This window comes from Mesoplodon densirostris, chromosome 6, assembly GCF_025265405.1.
Source record: "Mesoplodon densirostris isolate mMesDen1 chromosome 6, mMesDen1 primary haplotype, whole genome shotgun sequence".
In the NCBI taxonomy this organism is placed as follows: domain Eukaryota; kingdom Metazoa; phylum Chordata; class Mammalia; order Artiodactyla; family Ziphiidae; genus Mesoplodon; species Mesoplodon densirostris.
Genome location: NC_082666.1, coordinates 72,968,757 through 72,985,272, shown reverse-complemented (window position 1 = coordinate 72,985,272; position 16,516 = coordinate 72,968,757). Strand labels below are relative to the sequence as shown.

Here is a 16,516-nt window from a genome sequence, read left to right as displayed (position 1 = left end):
GCTGTAATAAATGTAAGATAAAATGTTATGGAATGGCAGAATGATAACTTAGCCCTCCAGTGGCGTCTGGTAAGGCTTTACCTAGGCTGTCTTTGAACTAGGAGAACACACTAGGTAGGAAATGGTACCTGCTTGAACAAAGGTAGAGTATATAATGACCTTACTCTGAGGTAGTGGTGACAGATCTACCACAGGCAAGGATGAAACGACAATACAATTCAGTGACCTCTAGCAGTGTCTAGAAACCCATTTGTTTTCCCTGATAGCATAAAGGACCAAGTGGCAGGCATCCCTATTTCTTTTCCGGATAAATGCCAACAGGAGTTTGGATTTATGGTAGAGATTCCAAAAGCAGGCTCCAGGATGCCCTGGCCTTACACAACAAGGAGGTAAAAAATATTCAGTATGTCTAAAATATGTAAAGTATTATAGATTCACTAGAGTAACAGAAATGTATTGACCCTTTATTGATGTGTCAATACCTAAATAAATGTAAATAAAATAACAAAATGACAACAGTTCCCATTTAGGGAGAGTTCTTCTTAGTATGATAAATATAAATAAGCGTTCATAGCACCATGTGGAAGTGGCAGTCTGGGTATACTGCTGTCTTTACTGTACAGGGGACAAATAAGTTAACTGCAGAGGAGAGCCAGGGTCCACGTCTCAAGGGAGGGGGTCATGAGTTAGTCTATAAAGATATCGCTATACTGGGGGTAGTGGTTTTGGAAGGAAAGAGAAAAGGCAGAGAATGATATTCCAGCAGAGAAAACACACCACATGTCCAAAGATACAGAGGTGTGAAAGGAGAGTACTTGGGGAAACAAGCACAAAGTTGGTTGTTCCTAGAACAGGTGGAAGGTGAAGCTAGAGAGGTAGGAAGGGGGAGAATGCCAAGGTGGAGAGTTCCACTTTAGTTTATAGGTAATGGAGGTTTAAAGGCAGTGGTGATTTAGGCAGATTCAGTGACCGAAAGCAATGAGAAAGGAGAGACAGTCAAGATCAATGAAGAGTTTTCAGTTTTGTATCATCTACTGTATACCAGGCCCTGTGCTAGTTGCTTTACATACATAGCCTTAAATCCTCACAACAATCCAGAAAGAGTAAGGCAATTACCCTCCCACTTCCCAGGAAAGAGTAATAAAAGCTCAGAATAGTTAAGTACTTTGACCATGATTATAAAACTAATAGATAGTTAAACCAGGGTTTTAAGTTGTTTAGTTATAATAATAGGTAGCAATAAATGCATTTTCTACATACCATACACTCTTCTGGTGTTAGATTTATTGCAGTGGAACAAAAACAACAACAACACAAACCGGACAAAAATCCCTGCCCTCGTGGAGTTACAGGTTGGTGTCATGGGAATCTATGAAATCACCCAAGGAGTAGGTGCAGTAAGAATAAAGAAAGCAGAGGTTATCAACCTAGGGCACACAGAAGAGTCAATGAGAGAATCTGAATTCATTTTAGAACTCAGAGATCCAACAGATTGCAAACAAAAATCTGTGGTAAATGAAAACAAACCTGGTGACTTATAATAGTTATTAGTCCCTTTATTTATAATAACATCCTGAATCTTAACCCAAACTGTCTGAAAAACTTAAATGAAATAAATGTACAAATGGACATTACTGTTGATGCAAAGGAGACGGGTTGGGAGTTTTAGGGGGAGGAGAAGTTCAGACAGGAAAAGAAGATTTATTGAGTACCAGGCACTTTTACGTAAAGTAAGTACCTATTTAATAAATGCAAAAAACCCTCCTAATATAGTAATTTTATATTAGTTTACAGAAAACACGTACACAAAAATTCACCTTATTGGTGAACACTGTTCTTAGTGAACATACATCGGCTTAAGCTCAAACATCAATTTGGGACAAGTAGAAGGTGTCAGAAAGTACCTTACTTTTCTCTAACCGAGGGAGTGGGAGAATGAATACAACTCCCATACATAAACTTACATTGCTCCATTGGTATAGACAGTGTCACTTCCTTCCACGTACTGCACCTGAGCTGGATAGACATGCTGTACCTGCTGCACAGTCTGTACCTGCTGCACCTGGAAAGCAAATATTAGGACTTTGGTGAGGGGTAGATACAACAGAATGAATACACAGCATTAGATTTACCTCAAAGATTTCTCTAGGGTGTTGATAAACATGAGAATGCTTTATGATGAAAACTGTTAGGTTCATGCTAATTTCAAGATAAGTGCATGTTGAGTCCAAATCAACTGTAGCATTTATGCAAAAAAATTCTGTAACATTCTTGCAGGTATATATGTATATATACATACTTCAAGTGTGTATATATTCTGAAAGCTCCGCACTTATTTTGATGATTTATGAAATTCTCTTCACCTGGCTTGTGAACGCTACATTTATTTATTTTATTTTTTATTTTTTATTTTTTTGCGGTACGCGGGCCTCTCACTGTTGTGGCCTCTCCCGTTGTGGAGCACAGGCTCTGGACGCGCCAGGCTCAGCGGCCATGGCTCACAGGCCCAGCCGCTCCGCAGCATGTGGGATCCTCCCAGACCGGGGCACGAACCTGTGTCCCCTGCATCGGCAGGCGGACTCTCAACCACTGTGCCACCAGGGAAGCCCGCTACATTTATTTTTTAATTAAGAAATTCACAATGGAAAAGTTCAAACACTTATACATAGAAAAAATACTATAATAAACCCCATGTAATCATCATCCAAGATAAATAAATGTCACTAGACATTCCCCTTTAGCCCCCCACAGGATTATTTAAAAGTATAGAACTTGCATCATTTCACTAGTAATATTTCACTTTTTTCCTAAGAGAAAAGAGCTACTTTTAACATGAACACAACACTAACATCAGAAATAAAACATTAACAATTCCTTAATATCATATAAACCCCAGTGACTGTTCAAATTTCTCTAATTATTCCAATGTCTTCTTAGAGTTGGCTTGTTCAAATCAGATCCAAAAAAGGTCTACATGTTACATCCAGTTGATATTTCCTATCTTTCTCTTTTAATCTCTAACAGTTTCCCATCCTTTTTATATCTTGACTATTAGTTATTGAAAAAACTGGATCATTTATCTAGTAGAATTTCTAGAATGCTAAATTTGGCTGATAGCATCCCTGAGATGTCATTTAATAAATTCCTCTATCTTTGTATTTCCTATAAATGAGTAGCTAGATCAAGGGCCTTGAATAGATTCAATTTTTTAAAAGCTGTGTACTTCACGGGCCTCCCTGGTGGCGCAAGTGGTTGAGAGTCCGCCTGCCGATGCAGGGGATACGGGTTCGTGCCCCGGTCTGGGAGGATCCCATATGCCGCGGAGCGGCTGGGCCCGTGAGCCATGGCCGCTGAGCCTGCGCGTCCGGAGCCTGTGCTCCGCAACGGGAGAGGCCACAGCAGTGAGAGGCCCGCATACCGCAAAAAAAAAAAAAAAAAAAAAAAAAAAAGCTGTGTACTTCTTATTGCATCATATAGGTTACCATAGAACAGCTGGTTGTCTCTCATTCTGCAATATTATTTGATTGGGGGTTCAGGTGTTGTCAGCTGGATACATTGATTATAATGTTTCCTACCCATGTTTTACCCTGAGGATATCACTAGTCATTGATGATCATTTTCTAGAGGGATTATTTTAATTAATAAAAGGCTGTAATCTTATGGTAATCTGATTCTGTTATTCCCTCTTCATTTACTAGTAGAATTCTATAAAGGAATTCCTCTTATTAGTATTTGCTTACTCTGAAATAAGGTTTGCACAGGAAGAATAGGATAAATGCATGATTCATTATTTACCAGTACTCAGAATAATGATTTTTTTTCCCCTAGCTCCCTCCCCAAGGTGACCAATGTTGCTTTTAGTTTGAGTTTGCTTGTATCCTTATGATTTTTAACTTTTGAACATACTGTATTCGATTTTTTTTAACACAGCAGTCTTTTTTTCCCCTAAAATTGTCCCATCTTTGACCAATGATAGTCCCTTCAAACTGTATCCTGTGTCTTTTGACAGGACTACAGTAATCTTTCTCTAACTCCCATGCTTTCTGTTATGATAAGATGGACCAGACCTACCTCTTGTATTTCCTGTCCTAGATCTGAAATCAACTATTTCTTAAAAAATACCTGGGTCTTATTATTTAGGAGTAATATAAATATGTAAAAACTGTTAGGGAAAGCAACAGGCAAACTATTTGACATCTTTGTGATTTCTTCTACAGAAGTATTCACCATCTGAAGAGTTGCTGTACAATATTATTTTTAAAAATACAGTTTATAAGAGCAAGAAGTTAGAAGGAAAAGCCTTAATGACTGTGAAAAGCAGAGTAATTAAATAAATATAGGAAACCATTCTGTAGAACATATGGTTGATGTTAAAAGAATTAAGTAAGACTGATACATACTTCAACAGCAAGATCTCTAAAACATATTCTAAGTGAAAAAGTATGTTGCTGAAAAATACCTACAGTGTAATTTGATTTATGTATATATCTGCATACATGGGCACAAGTGCATACAAATGTACTTAAATATACAAAGGAAAATAGAAGGAGGCACACCAAACTTCTAAAAATGGTTACTTTGCTGGGCGACATTAAATGAGATGGAAGAGGGCTTCCTTGGTGGTGCAGTGGTTAAGAATCCACCTGCCAATGCAGGGGACACGGGTTCAATCCCTGGTCTGGGAAGAGCCCACATGCCATGGAGCAACTAAGCCCATGTGCCACAACTACTGAGCCTGCGCTCTAGAGCCCACCAGCCACAACTACTGAGCCCGCGTGCCTAGAGCCCATGCACCACAACGAAGAGTAGCCCCCGCTCTCTGTGGCTAGAGAAAGCCCTCCCACAGCAATGAAGACCCAACACAGCCAAAAATAAAAACAAAAAATAAATAAATTTATATTAAAAAATGAGATGGAAGAGATGATGTAACTAACATCCTTTATGAATTCATATCTTGTATCTATTATATCAAATATATATCTCGATATACGGAAGGATTTCCACTTCTGGCCATGATGGAGTAAATACTACTGGAAATGCCCCCCCGCCACACTAAACAAGTAGATAAGTAGACAAGATATGTAAAACAATGTTTTCAGTCATTCAACAAAATGTATCGTAAGATTGTGTTCCTTAAAAGAAGGAAAACAAGTAATGTGAACTCTATAATGATCTTAGCTTTTGACCTGGATGTAATCAGAGTGCAGAGCAAGAATGGAGAAATGAAGCAGAGCATCATGGTCTCACTGAGGTGAGGAGACAGATACTGCATTTGGGAAAGCTGAGTCACCTGAAGTTTGGGGGCAGTATCAGAAAGGAAGTTAAGCAGAGAAATAGATCCAGAAATGTTCACAGAGATCCCCTTGAGTCTGATGTTGAAAACAAGCTGCACGTGTGTAGGGGGCAGAGATGCTCAAATTCTGACCATCCACAGTGACATGACCTTATTGAACACCTAGGGCATTCTGTAGAAACACCAGAAGGGCAGAGCGAGCCTTAGCAGAAGGGCTAAATTAGGTCTAGAATAAAGACTACTTTAGGTCCATACTAACAAATCTGAAAGAAAAGCCTTGATAATATCCACAAGTAACTGCCTATACATAACTACATTTAACACTTTTAAAGGAAGACATCAAAATCCAGACATATAAAACCATAAGAACCATAATGTCCAGCATTCAAAAAAATTATTAGACACATGAAGAAGCAGAAAAATGTGATATATAACCAGAAAGAAAATCAATCAATAGAAACAAGTCTAGAAATGGAAGATATGAAGTGGCAGACAGAGACATTAAAACAGCTGTTCTAAACAGACTTAAGATTTAAAGGAAAACACAAACATGATGAGAAAAAAAGAAGCTATAATGAACCAAGTCAAATTTGTAGAGTTGAAAAATACAGTATCTGAAATGAAAAATTTGCTGAATGGAATTGAGAGCAGATTACATAATGCAGAAGAAAAGACAAGTCAAGTTGAAAACCTAGCAATAAAAACTATCTGAAGAACAGAGAAAAAAAAGGAAATAATGAAGAGTAGAGAACCAATGAACTATGCAACAATATCAAGTAGTCTAAAACAGTATAACTATAGTCCCAGAAGAAGAGGAAGAACAGAAAATATATTTGAAGAAAGAGTGGTAGAAACATCCAAATTTTATTAAAACCATAAACATTGTAAGAAGCTTAACATATGTCAATGTATAGAAAAAGAAAACCACACCAAAGTGCATCATAATTAGAGTGCTAAAAACCCATATTAAGGAGAAAAATTTTTAAGCAAGACAGAAAACAGACGCATTATGTACAAGGCAACAGGTATTAGAATGATTGAAAACTTCCCAGTCAAAAATAATGCAAGCCTAAGACAATCAAACAACGTATTTAAAGCAGTGAGAGGAAAATTTCAATCAAGAATCCTACAACCAGTGAAATATCTTCAAAAATGAAGAGGAAATCCTTTCTCAGACAAAAGCTGAGAGAATTCATCCTGCTCTAGCAGATGTCCAGTGAAGGTAGCCACAAAGGAAGCTCTTTGGACTGAAGAAAAATAATACCAGATGGAAAACTGGACCTATACAAAGAAATGAGGAGCACTAGAAATGGTAACTTCATAGGTAAAGGTTTTTTTGTTTGTTTTCTCATCTTTTAATTTCTATAAAAGATAATTGCCTATGTAAAGCAAAAATAACAATATGTGTATACCAGGGTTTATTTACGACATATGTAGAAATGAAATGTATGTATGACAAAAATAGCACAAAAGAGGGGAGAGGGAAATGAAAACACACTTTTGTAATATTCTTATATGTTAAGTAGTGTAGTATTACTTGAACACAGGCTGTGGTCAATTAAAGATATAAACACCATATTAAAAAATAGGATAGTTAATAGAGGAGATAAAATGCAATACTAGAAAACACTCAGTATATCCAATAGAAGGCAGAAATAGAGGAAATAAAAGAAGAACAAATGGAACAAACAGAAAATTACAAGAAGCTAGAATTAAATGCAACCATATCTATAATTATACTCAGTTTAAATCTTGACTGTTATAATGGGTAAAAATGTAAACTCTAACTATATACTCTCCACCAGAACACATTTTAAATATACAAAGACAGGTTAAAAATAAAAAGATATAAAAAGACAGGCTTTTGCAAACACCAATCACAAGAAAGACTGGTTATATTAATATCAGTCAAAGTAGACTTCAAGACAACCGATATTACCAAAGATAAAGAGGGAAATTTCATCAAGAAAATTATCAAGAATAAATAATAAATATATCTTATATGTCTTTGCATCTAAGAACAGTTTCAAAATAACATGAAGTAAAAACTGAAAGAAACAAATGTCCTTAATTGGTTTCCTTCATGGGGGCCAATATGGTGTGGTGGCATATTCAGTTGATTTGGAAATAGGAGAACTGATTTTAAGTCTTTATGCTGACACTTGCTGTTTATATATTGGGATAGTCAATTTACTTCTTTAAGTAATAATTTCTTTGTGTGTAAAATAAAAATTGTATCTATTCTATCATAAAGAATTTTTGTGAGAATCCAAAACTATTAAACATAAAGGCAAAGCATAGCATAGGCATATATGATAATTATAATACATCTTGAATAATGAGAGACGTTCTTAAATACTTCAAAATATGAATCTTGTCTTCTACATCTGTGTAATTTTCATCTTTATATCCCACTTGGCTTCAGCCATAAATATGCACAATAAATGTTCATCAAGGGTTCCTTCAAATCATGAGATTCTGTAATTAAAGTAGAAACGAAACTCAGAAAAGTGTCAAGAATCTTGGAAAAGAATTCTGGATAGATGCTGGCTAACTTATCTAGGACATCAATATATAAATACGTCTCTTGATTACACTGAGACTTTACAGTACAGCATAAAAATAGGGCATAATTCTTTGCATTATCTACCAAGTTAAAGGACTGATGAAGTAAACAGAAGACCTATTTACTTAAATAGAAACCAGAAAAACACTAAAAATAATGAATTATAGCATATTTTGGAGGTAACGCTATTTTCATTATTATCCAGTAAGTATGGTTTGTCGACTAATCATTAGAAACTGGGCCAAAGAGGCCTTTGAAAGAATTTAGTGATGAGAGATGGAATTGCCTGTAGTTTGAGAAAGTATTCTTTCAAGGGTATAATGATAGTGAAGGAAGTAAAAGAGGGGTAAAAAAAGAAAAAAGAAAGGAGAAAGGAAAAATAACTACCTTATGTATACATGTCTCATTTCACCAATGAAAAGTTAAGGTCCTTCAAAGTCTTTTACTTACATTTTAGTTGAGGGTTATTTGATTTTCTTTCCTTTGTGGGGGGGAGGGGACAGTGGGGCTCTATTATTAGTAAACGTGCATTGGAGAGCCACAGAAATGCTCCTTTCTACCTCAAATTAAAATTATTCAGATCCAGGAAGAGAGCTATGTATACAGAATAACTTTATTGAGACTTACAGATCCAGTCACAGGATGGAAGTGCACACGTAGAGCATTTTTTATATTGTGATATATTCTCAAAGACCCAACACATTGTAAACACACTATATTTATTGCTCAATATTAAATAATGCCCTGCACCTAGCAAAGGAAATGCCCAGTGAATATTTGTGAAGTTTATAGTATCTTCTAAATGTGGATGTGTATTCATTAAAAAGCAAAAACAAAAACGAAGGAATGCTTATTATTCCAAAGTGAACTGATGTGATTACTTTTAATGCCCTTTAATGTATCATTAAAGACCAAAGGTAAAAATTTAAAAGGAAGTTGCATGCTATTTTCTCTTTCCTAAAATAATTAACTGTGGTTCAAATTTGTTCAAATATTATTCTATACTGTCCTTATGTTAAATATTAATTTCTATTCAAATATTTACTAAATAGTTATCTATGAAAAGTTTATTTTTTCTTTTATTTGCCGTACTGCAGTGCAGGAACTGCTCAGGTTAGCAATGCTGAAAGATATGGGGAAACTAGCATCCTGTAGGCATGTCATTACTATTCCCAATAACTGTATTTTCCATCCATCTTTGTGAAATCTATAAACTGTCACATTTTACTGCTTACCCTATCCAAGTCCTCAGGGGAAAGGAAGGAGATGATTAAATAAACTCTATAGGAAATTAATTTTCTCTTAATTTCATTGTCTTTCCCAGGATAAATTCTCAGAAGTGTTTCCTAAGAGAATGAACAGATATTTTTCACCACTTGAATTTTAATAAACAACAAAGTGGTGAAAATATGAACTGAAAAGAGATGGACAAAGGTGGAATTAACAGAAATAATCAACAATTTCTACAATTAACTGTTCATTTAATAAAAATGACCTTGGGCTAATTTCTAAAAGGCTACCTAGTACATATCAGAATGTTGGCGGTAATGAAGTCAAACCATAACATTCTGTACAAGAAATATATCCATTCTTTGTCATCTGAAGGAAAATAAATATCCCCCAGTATAAATACATGCAACAATGTATTTACATTCATACACTAGATGTTAAATTAAGCAACTTAACACTGTCTTACTAATACATATTTAAATGGAAGCACCTCTTATTACTATTCAAATGTAGTATTACAAATGCATTTCCTTATTTTTGTGAATTTTTATAATTCTTATTATTTATAAAAAGGAGTGAATACCAAAACAAACTACGTACCACAGGAAAATGTGCTAGTTCAACAGAATCAGTTAGTAGATTTTCAGGACAAATTTATACAATATGTTGTTTTGGATGTGCTTCAAGAAAAATAAAATGAATCACACTTCAAAACAGAAATCCTTTTCAATAGTAAATGAAATCATTTATAATTGTTAAGCTTATTAGTCAGCTAAGAACAATACTAATCTTTTTGTAAAAATGTCTTTATTATGTCAAGATCTTCATTGCCTTTCTTGTATAAAAGCATTCCTTACACACGTGGTTGGCACAAAACATTTCAAACCTTAGTACTGAGAACTGTCAAAAACTGCATTAAGATGACTTTAATAGACCCACAAGAGATATGAAAGAGCTCTTAGCAGATTAAAAACATGGGATATTAGAACAGCTATGTTAGAGGCTGCTATGGGACTGACCAAAAGTGAAGCAGAAGGAAAAGGATCTACACTGGAACAGCTATTAATAAAAGGGCAGGGTGGGGGAGTAAGACATCCAGAGTAGCAGCAGAGAGTTAATTAGAAAAGCCACCTTGTGAGAAAAGAGAAGGAACGGAACTAATTCAATATTTCTGGACCAGTAAAACTGTAGGGAATTGGAGGGATTGAGGAAAGATAAGTCAAAAAGTTCAGTGAGTACAGTGTGAGTACTTGTTGCTAGAAGAAAAGATGCAACAAAAGAAAAGAGCATAAGGGGGGGCCTCCCTGGTGGCGCAAGTGGTTGAGAGTCCGCCTGCCGATGCAGGGGATACGGGTTCGTGCCCCGGTCTGGGAGGATCCCATATGCCGCGGAGCGGCTGGGCCCGTGAGCCATGGCCGCTGAGCCTGCGCGTCCGGAGCCTGCGCGTCCGGAGCCTGTGCTCCGCAACGGGGGAGGCCACAACAGTGAGAGGCCCGCATACCGCAAAAAAAAAAAAAAAAAAAAAAAAAAAAGAGCATAAGGGGAAAACTAATTTCCTTTACAGGCACGGTTATGGGAACAGAAATCAAAAACCTAAAGCCATTTTCTTAGTCTTGGTTAAAAGTAAGGTAAATTATACATTACAATACTGTTTAATAAATCTTGCCAACAAAGAATCCTACAAATATTTTGAATGCTGAAAGTTACTTGCAGGTACCGGATGTTTATACATTATGATCACAAGATCACAGTGAACAAAGAGCATGGTTAAGTGACAGGACAGCTTAGAAAAAAATGTTAAAGTCTCTCCTTGTGTTTGCTGAGAAAGAACGAGATGTTTCCCTAGATCTTTAATGTTAATTTACAAAGTTCTTCCTGGGATATGCAGTGATAACTACAAAATTCCTGTTTAATCTTCTAAGACTGGTAGCCCTCTACTTCAAAGAATGTGATGAATGTGAACTGTTGGAAAACAGGATATTGTTCATTGAAATGACAGAGCTCATTTTATGTGAAAAAGGAATTTGTTCATTTACATTGTAAATTCACTCACTGTCCCTGTGTTAGTTAACTCTCTCACTTATAAACTATGTAGCTCTCCCATTTTTTTTTTTCAGGAACACTCAGATTTTTGGATATACTTTTCTCATAGTAGACGTTATGTAAATAAATGATGGTTCTAGCACATTCAAATCCAACAAACATCACAAAGTCTGCTTCTTCAACAGGGCTAGAGGTAAACATGAAATGTATAGGAATTATTTACTAAAACTATGTGATTGTTATAGGCAACTAGAAGTTATTATGAAAGTGTAAACATTACTGCTACACTTGGACTTCAAGTAGAGTCATATGAAGGCTAATAACATAGTGATTAAGGTCCTGGCTCATTTTCTTGCACTTCTGACCATATGAAAACGAGGGAATCAATTGGGAGTGAATTAGTTCAATAAATCATCCCTACCTGCCTACCATCTATCTCCCGAAAAATACCTGATTAACATCAAAGAGCAGGAGCTAACTGGAAAAGGTGAAGCAAGTTTCCAAAGGCAAGAGGGGAAGTGTTTTTGGTAGCAGGGATGTGACTCAGAATAGATTTAGTTTATAAGGATGTCTCAATGACAAATTTGATAGATATTACATAAAATATATATAAAGCCATTTTTGTGAGTCAAAAAGAACAAAGTTACAACTACTTCCTACAAGTGAGGAACATTTTTTGTCATGATTATAACACTGTCTTAAACATTATTCCCCTTGGGGTCCAGCAGGACAGACCAATACTAAGATTCTACTAAACTAAGTAATAATTTTTTGGGGAAGAAATTTACTAAACAACACTCTGGTGACCAGAAAGAGCAAATGAGCTCGGTATGCCAACCTTGCTGCAGTATTGGGACAAGTCTTTAGAATAGGAGGCTTCTCTAGTCTCTCTACTAATAAATCAAACTACAGAAACTTAGAATATCAATAAATGTAAGCAGCACATCAGAAGATCTAGCTATGCATAAAATACATTTTGCAACTCTAGACTGACCATCAGAGTATGCACTTTAAATGTCTTCCCTGGTGAGAAGGCATAGATGCAGATTCATACGTGTTCCCAGGGTCTATGGTAATGAAGCATATTTGCAAGAGAGATGCTGACTCCCTTGGGGTGGAGTACATGGAACTAAGAGAATGAATTATTAAACTTATGTGTTGGTAGTCAAAGCACTGTAACTTAAAATAACAGAATTCCTTAGTTATATACGATTGTTAAACTAGTACTAAAACTATTATTAATAGTGATATACAATATTATTTCATTTGTTCCTCACAAAAATTCTGAGATGAATTAAAGATGGTAGGCATTTTTGCCCCCATTTTATAAACAGTGACATAAGTACAAAGACATAGTGACAACCCAAAGACATGGTAAGTGACAGGTAGCAATGATTCTAGGTATTCTGAATCCAATCCTAGAATTCTTTCTATAATACCAGTGTTTCCCCAAATGTGGGATTACATTGGTGATACATAGGCAAGACAGTAAATAACTATGAACCATATCCTAAGAATTTGTTCCATTTTCAATTATTTTTAAAGAATTCTGATATGTCAAGGAGAAGGTCTCAGTCTTTACCACCTCTGAGGCTAACAATCTCACTTTTTAAAGGAAAGTAGGCCCCAGTGTTGGGTGTTGTCAAGCAAAAGCAGTTAGCCAAATCATGTAATATTATTTCATTTTTACTGTATTTAATTTTATGTTTATCTTCCATTTATGTCAAGGGATACTAGTTTTTCATTTCTGGTAGAAATATAAGGTACTCCTTATTAAATGAATTCATTTAAGTAATTTTACAGAAAACTGGTAAGTAAAAAATAACTATATAGTGGACTTTGGAAAAAGCAAAATCATTAAGCAGCCTGCAAAGGACTGAAAATTAAAAATACTATACTACATATCATACGCTATAAATCATACTCTTTAATAATGAGAGTCTCACCAAAAGACTTTCCACTTTAGAAAACTTATTTCATACATGAATTAAAACAATTAGTTACTTCATTGTATCAACTTATTAGTTACCTAAACTCCTAAACAAAATGAATAGTAGCCATAATACTACCATAGCGAGGGTCAAGTTAATTTTGAAGCAAACTTGGCATATCACTTACTTTTTAGCAATATTTTATTTTACTTATCCTAATATTTTCATAATAAAATTTATACATAAATACAGTTGCATATGATTCAAACAAAAAGTAAATCAGAGTAAAATGTGATTGCCCCCTGCTTTATGCTCACACTCACTTCCGGCTATTCCTGTTCCTGGACATAATGACTAACCAACCTGATTAACCAACCGTAGGACAGCATGCAGTCCTCCAACGTCCTACCAATAAATTCACCTTCATGTGCATTTTTGTCTCTGTACTAGCCAGGAGCCGAAGAGTTAGCACTAACTGCAACAACAGACAGCCCCCAAATCTCAGTGCTTTAACTCCTAAGTTACTCATCTAACTGAGGGTACACAGGAGGTCCTGATCCACATGGTCACTTTAGAGACTCTGATTAACAAAGCTCTACCATTTTGTAGTTGTGTCATCCTGATGTAGCCTTAGAGGAGCTAAAGATTGTAGAGGTGGCATCATAGCTCCTAAATGCCTTGACTCACAAATAATACACTCACAAACTACTACCCAGAATATGCCACAGGGCCCAACCTAAATATAAGGGAAAATACACAACTGAACATTTTATGTATCTGATAAAATACCTTTTTGTTCAATAGTACGTATATGAACCAGGTGACAGATAATGTGTTTTCCTGCTACTTACTTTTCTTCACTTAACAATACATCTTGGAGCTCTTTTCAAGTGTGTATGTATGGGTGTCTGTGTGTACATGCATGTACAACTATTTTTATTGGTTTCATAGTATGCTATAGTACAGATAAAACTTACTTAACCATTCCACTATTTATGAATATTCAGGCTACTTTTTTTCTATTATAAAAAAAGTGCTATAAAGAAGGAATACATCTAGTTTTTAATCAAACATACTATAGAGTTGATCCTCTCCATATGTTTACTGGCCATTGGTTTCTCATGTTGTGTGAATAGCCTATTCATACCTTATGTCCATTTATCTATTGCATTGCTTGTCTTCCCTTAATGATTTACAGGATCTTGTTAAACATGATGAAATTTTTACTCCAATGTATTTAATATATATTTTTCCTTTAACTCTGTTTATGGTGTTTATTAATTATTACTTGGCCAACTATTTCAATGCCTTTCCTATAAGCCTTGTGATGTTTTATATTCTACGTAAGATGATCTTCCCCTTCTTAAGATTATGAAAAAATATTCTCCTGATTTTGTTTCTATCGGTTTTGCAGTTTTAAAACTGATTAGTTCTACAATCTATTTTGGGTATTAAGATAAAGGTATACCTTTATTTTTTTCTAAACAGATAACCAATTTTTCTCAACACCACTTACTGCATTATCTTTTTTTTAATTTGAAAGGGTATATTTATCATGAACTAAGTTCTCATTTATACATGGATCTGTTTACTTACGCCTGGTCTGTTACCATTCAGTTTTTATTACTATAGCTTTGTAGTATTTTATAAGATTGGTACAACAAGTCCTTCACAGCTCTTCTTTCCTGTATTCTCTTCCATGAACTTTAGAATTAGCTTTTCAACTTTTAAGAAAACCCTGTTTGATGTTTTGATTGAATTATATTGAAATTATTCATTTGTTTGGGAGAGAAATGAATTCTGTATAACATTGAGTCTGCCCATCCAGACTGTCCAAACACAGTAATCTCACCATATATCCTTTGCAGCAAAAATCTCATTTTAACATTTAGGCCTCCTTAATGGCCTTTCATATGTGAGTTATATGCTTGCCCCTAGCTCACTGGTTATGAGTGACCTATTATGAAGACTGATGCTATTTTTTGAAGTGATATTGTAGGCAGAATTCTAAAAATCTCTCAGATTCCAAACCTGCATCCCTGTAACCTATGAAAGTGATGAGAAATCTCTTCCGTGATTGTGTTACATGGCACGATTGAGCTTAAAATTGGGACTGACCCAGGCTCATAAGCCTTTCAAATTAGACTGCTTCTCTGGCTGGTGGCAGAAGAGGAGGTCAGAGAGTTAAAGCAGAGAACGCTTCAACATGCACGTCTGCAGAAGGAGAGTCCACGTGAGAAGTGATGTGGGCAGCCTCTAGGAGCAGAGAGCACACCCCAGCTGACAGCCAGCAAGAAAACAGAGACCTCAGTCCTCTATAACTGAAAGGAAGGAAATGAATTCTCCCCAACAACCTGAAAGAGCTTGAAAGTGAATTCTTCCCGAGGACCACTACATAAACACCCAGTGTGACAGACACCTTAATTTCAGTCTCTCAGACCTAGAACAGAGAACCCAGTTGAGTCCACTCAGACTTCTGATTTACAGAAATTATGAGATAATAAATGGGTGTTAAGCCACTAAGTTTGTTGTAATTTGTTACACAGCAATAGGAAACTAATCCAGATAGACTCCAAAGCAATTGTTATTACCACTTTCCCCCTCCATGGGTTTTCAGGATTCCCAGGGAAAATAAAATACACTCAGAACCACTTCCCCCTTCCTCACCTGTATTCGCATTAATAGCCCCTAATTAAGACATATATGCCAACCAAAATCTTTAATTTCCTGCTAAATTTTAAGACTTAGGGGAAATAAAAGGCTAATTCTTCCTGTAAAAGTTTGAATATTTAGGGTACACAGTAAATCAAAAACAAAAATATCAAAGGACAAAAAAGAGCCTCAAAAGTCATTGGGTAAATCACCTAATGAAAATTAGGAGCACCTAATGAAAATTAGGAGAATACTGTTATCAAACCCTAGAATCCAAAATCTATTTCACAAGAGGCTAGGATATATACAATAACAAAGTTTCTTTCAGTAATTACCTATAGTGACTAAAATGTTTAAAGGCGAATATGATATTTTAGTAAAATAGTAATTAATCAACACTGTCAATCCACTGGTATAAATTATTGCACTATTTACCTTTGCCTTTAAGTGAAAAAGCAATTTATTACATAGTATGTTAAATTTCTAAAACTCTTCATACTCTTCAGAAATACTGAATTATTCATACTCTGAGATCAGCTTAGAGAATTTTTTTTTTTTTTTTTTTTTTTTTTTAGGTACGTGGGCCTCTCACTGCTGTGGCCTCTCCCGTTGCGGAGCACAGGCTCCAGACGCGCAGGCTCAGCGGCCATGGCCATGGCCCAGGGGCCTAGCCGCTCGGCGGCATGTGGGATCTTCGTGGACTGGGGCACGAACCCATGTCCCCTGAATCGGCAGGCGGACTCTCAACCACTGCGCCACCAGGGAAGCGCGAGAATTTTTCTCAGTAGATATTTATTGGAG

At 35.8% G+C, this 16,516-nt stretch overlaps 1 protein-coding gene across 6 annotated transcripts in view; it reads right to left on the bottom strand.

The window, feature by feature from the left end:
* The window catches only part of RFX3 (regulatory factor X3), a 297,259-nt gene that overhangs the window by 115,777 nt on the left and 164,966 nt on the right, over window positions 1-16,516 (bottom strand). For all 6 annotated transcript variants that reach the window (XM_060100833.1, XM_060100834.1, XM_060100830.1 and 3 more), the window contains one exon: window positions 1,965-2,062. In XM_060100833.1, coding sequence (XP_059956816.1) covers window positions 1,965-2,062 — 98 coding nt within the window. The remainder of the gene's footprint in view (window positions 1-1,964; window positions 2,063-16,516) is intronic.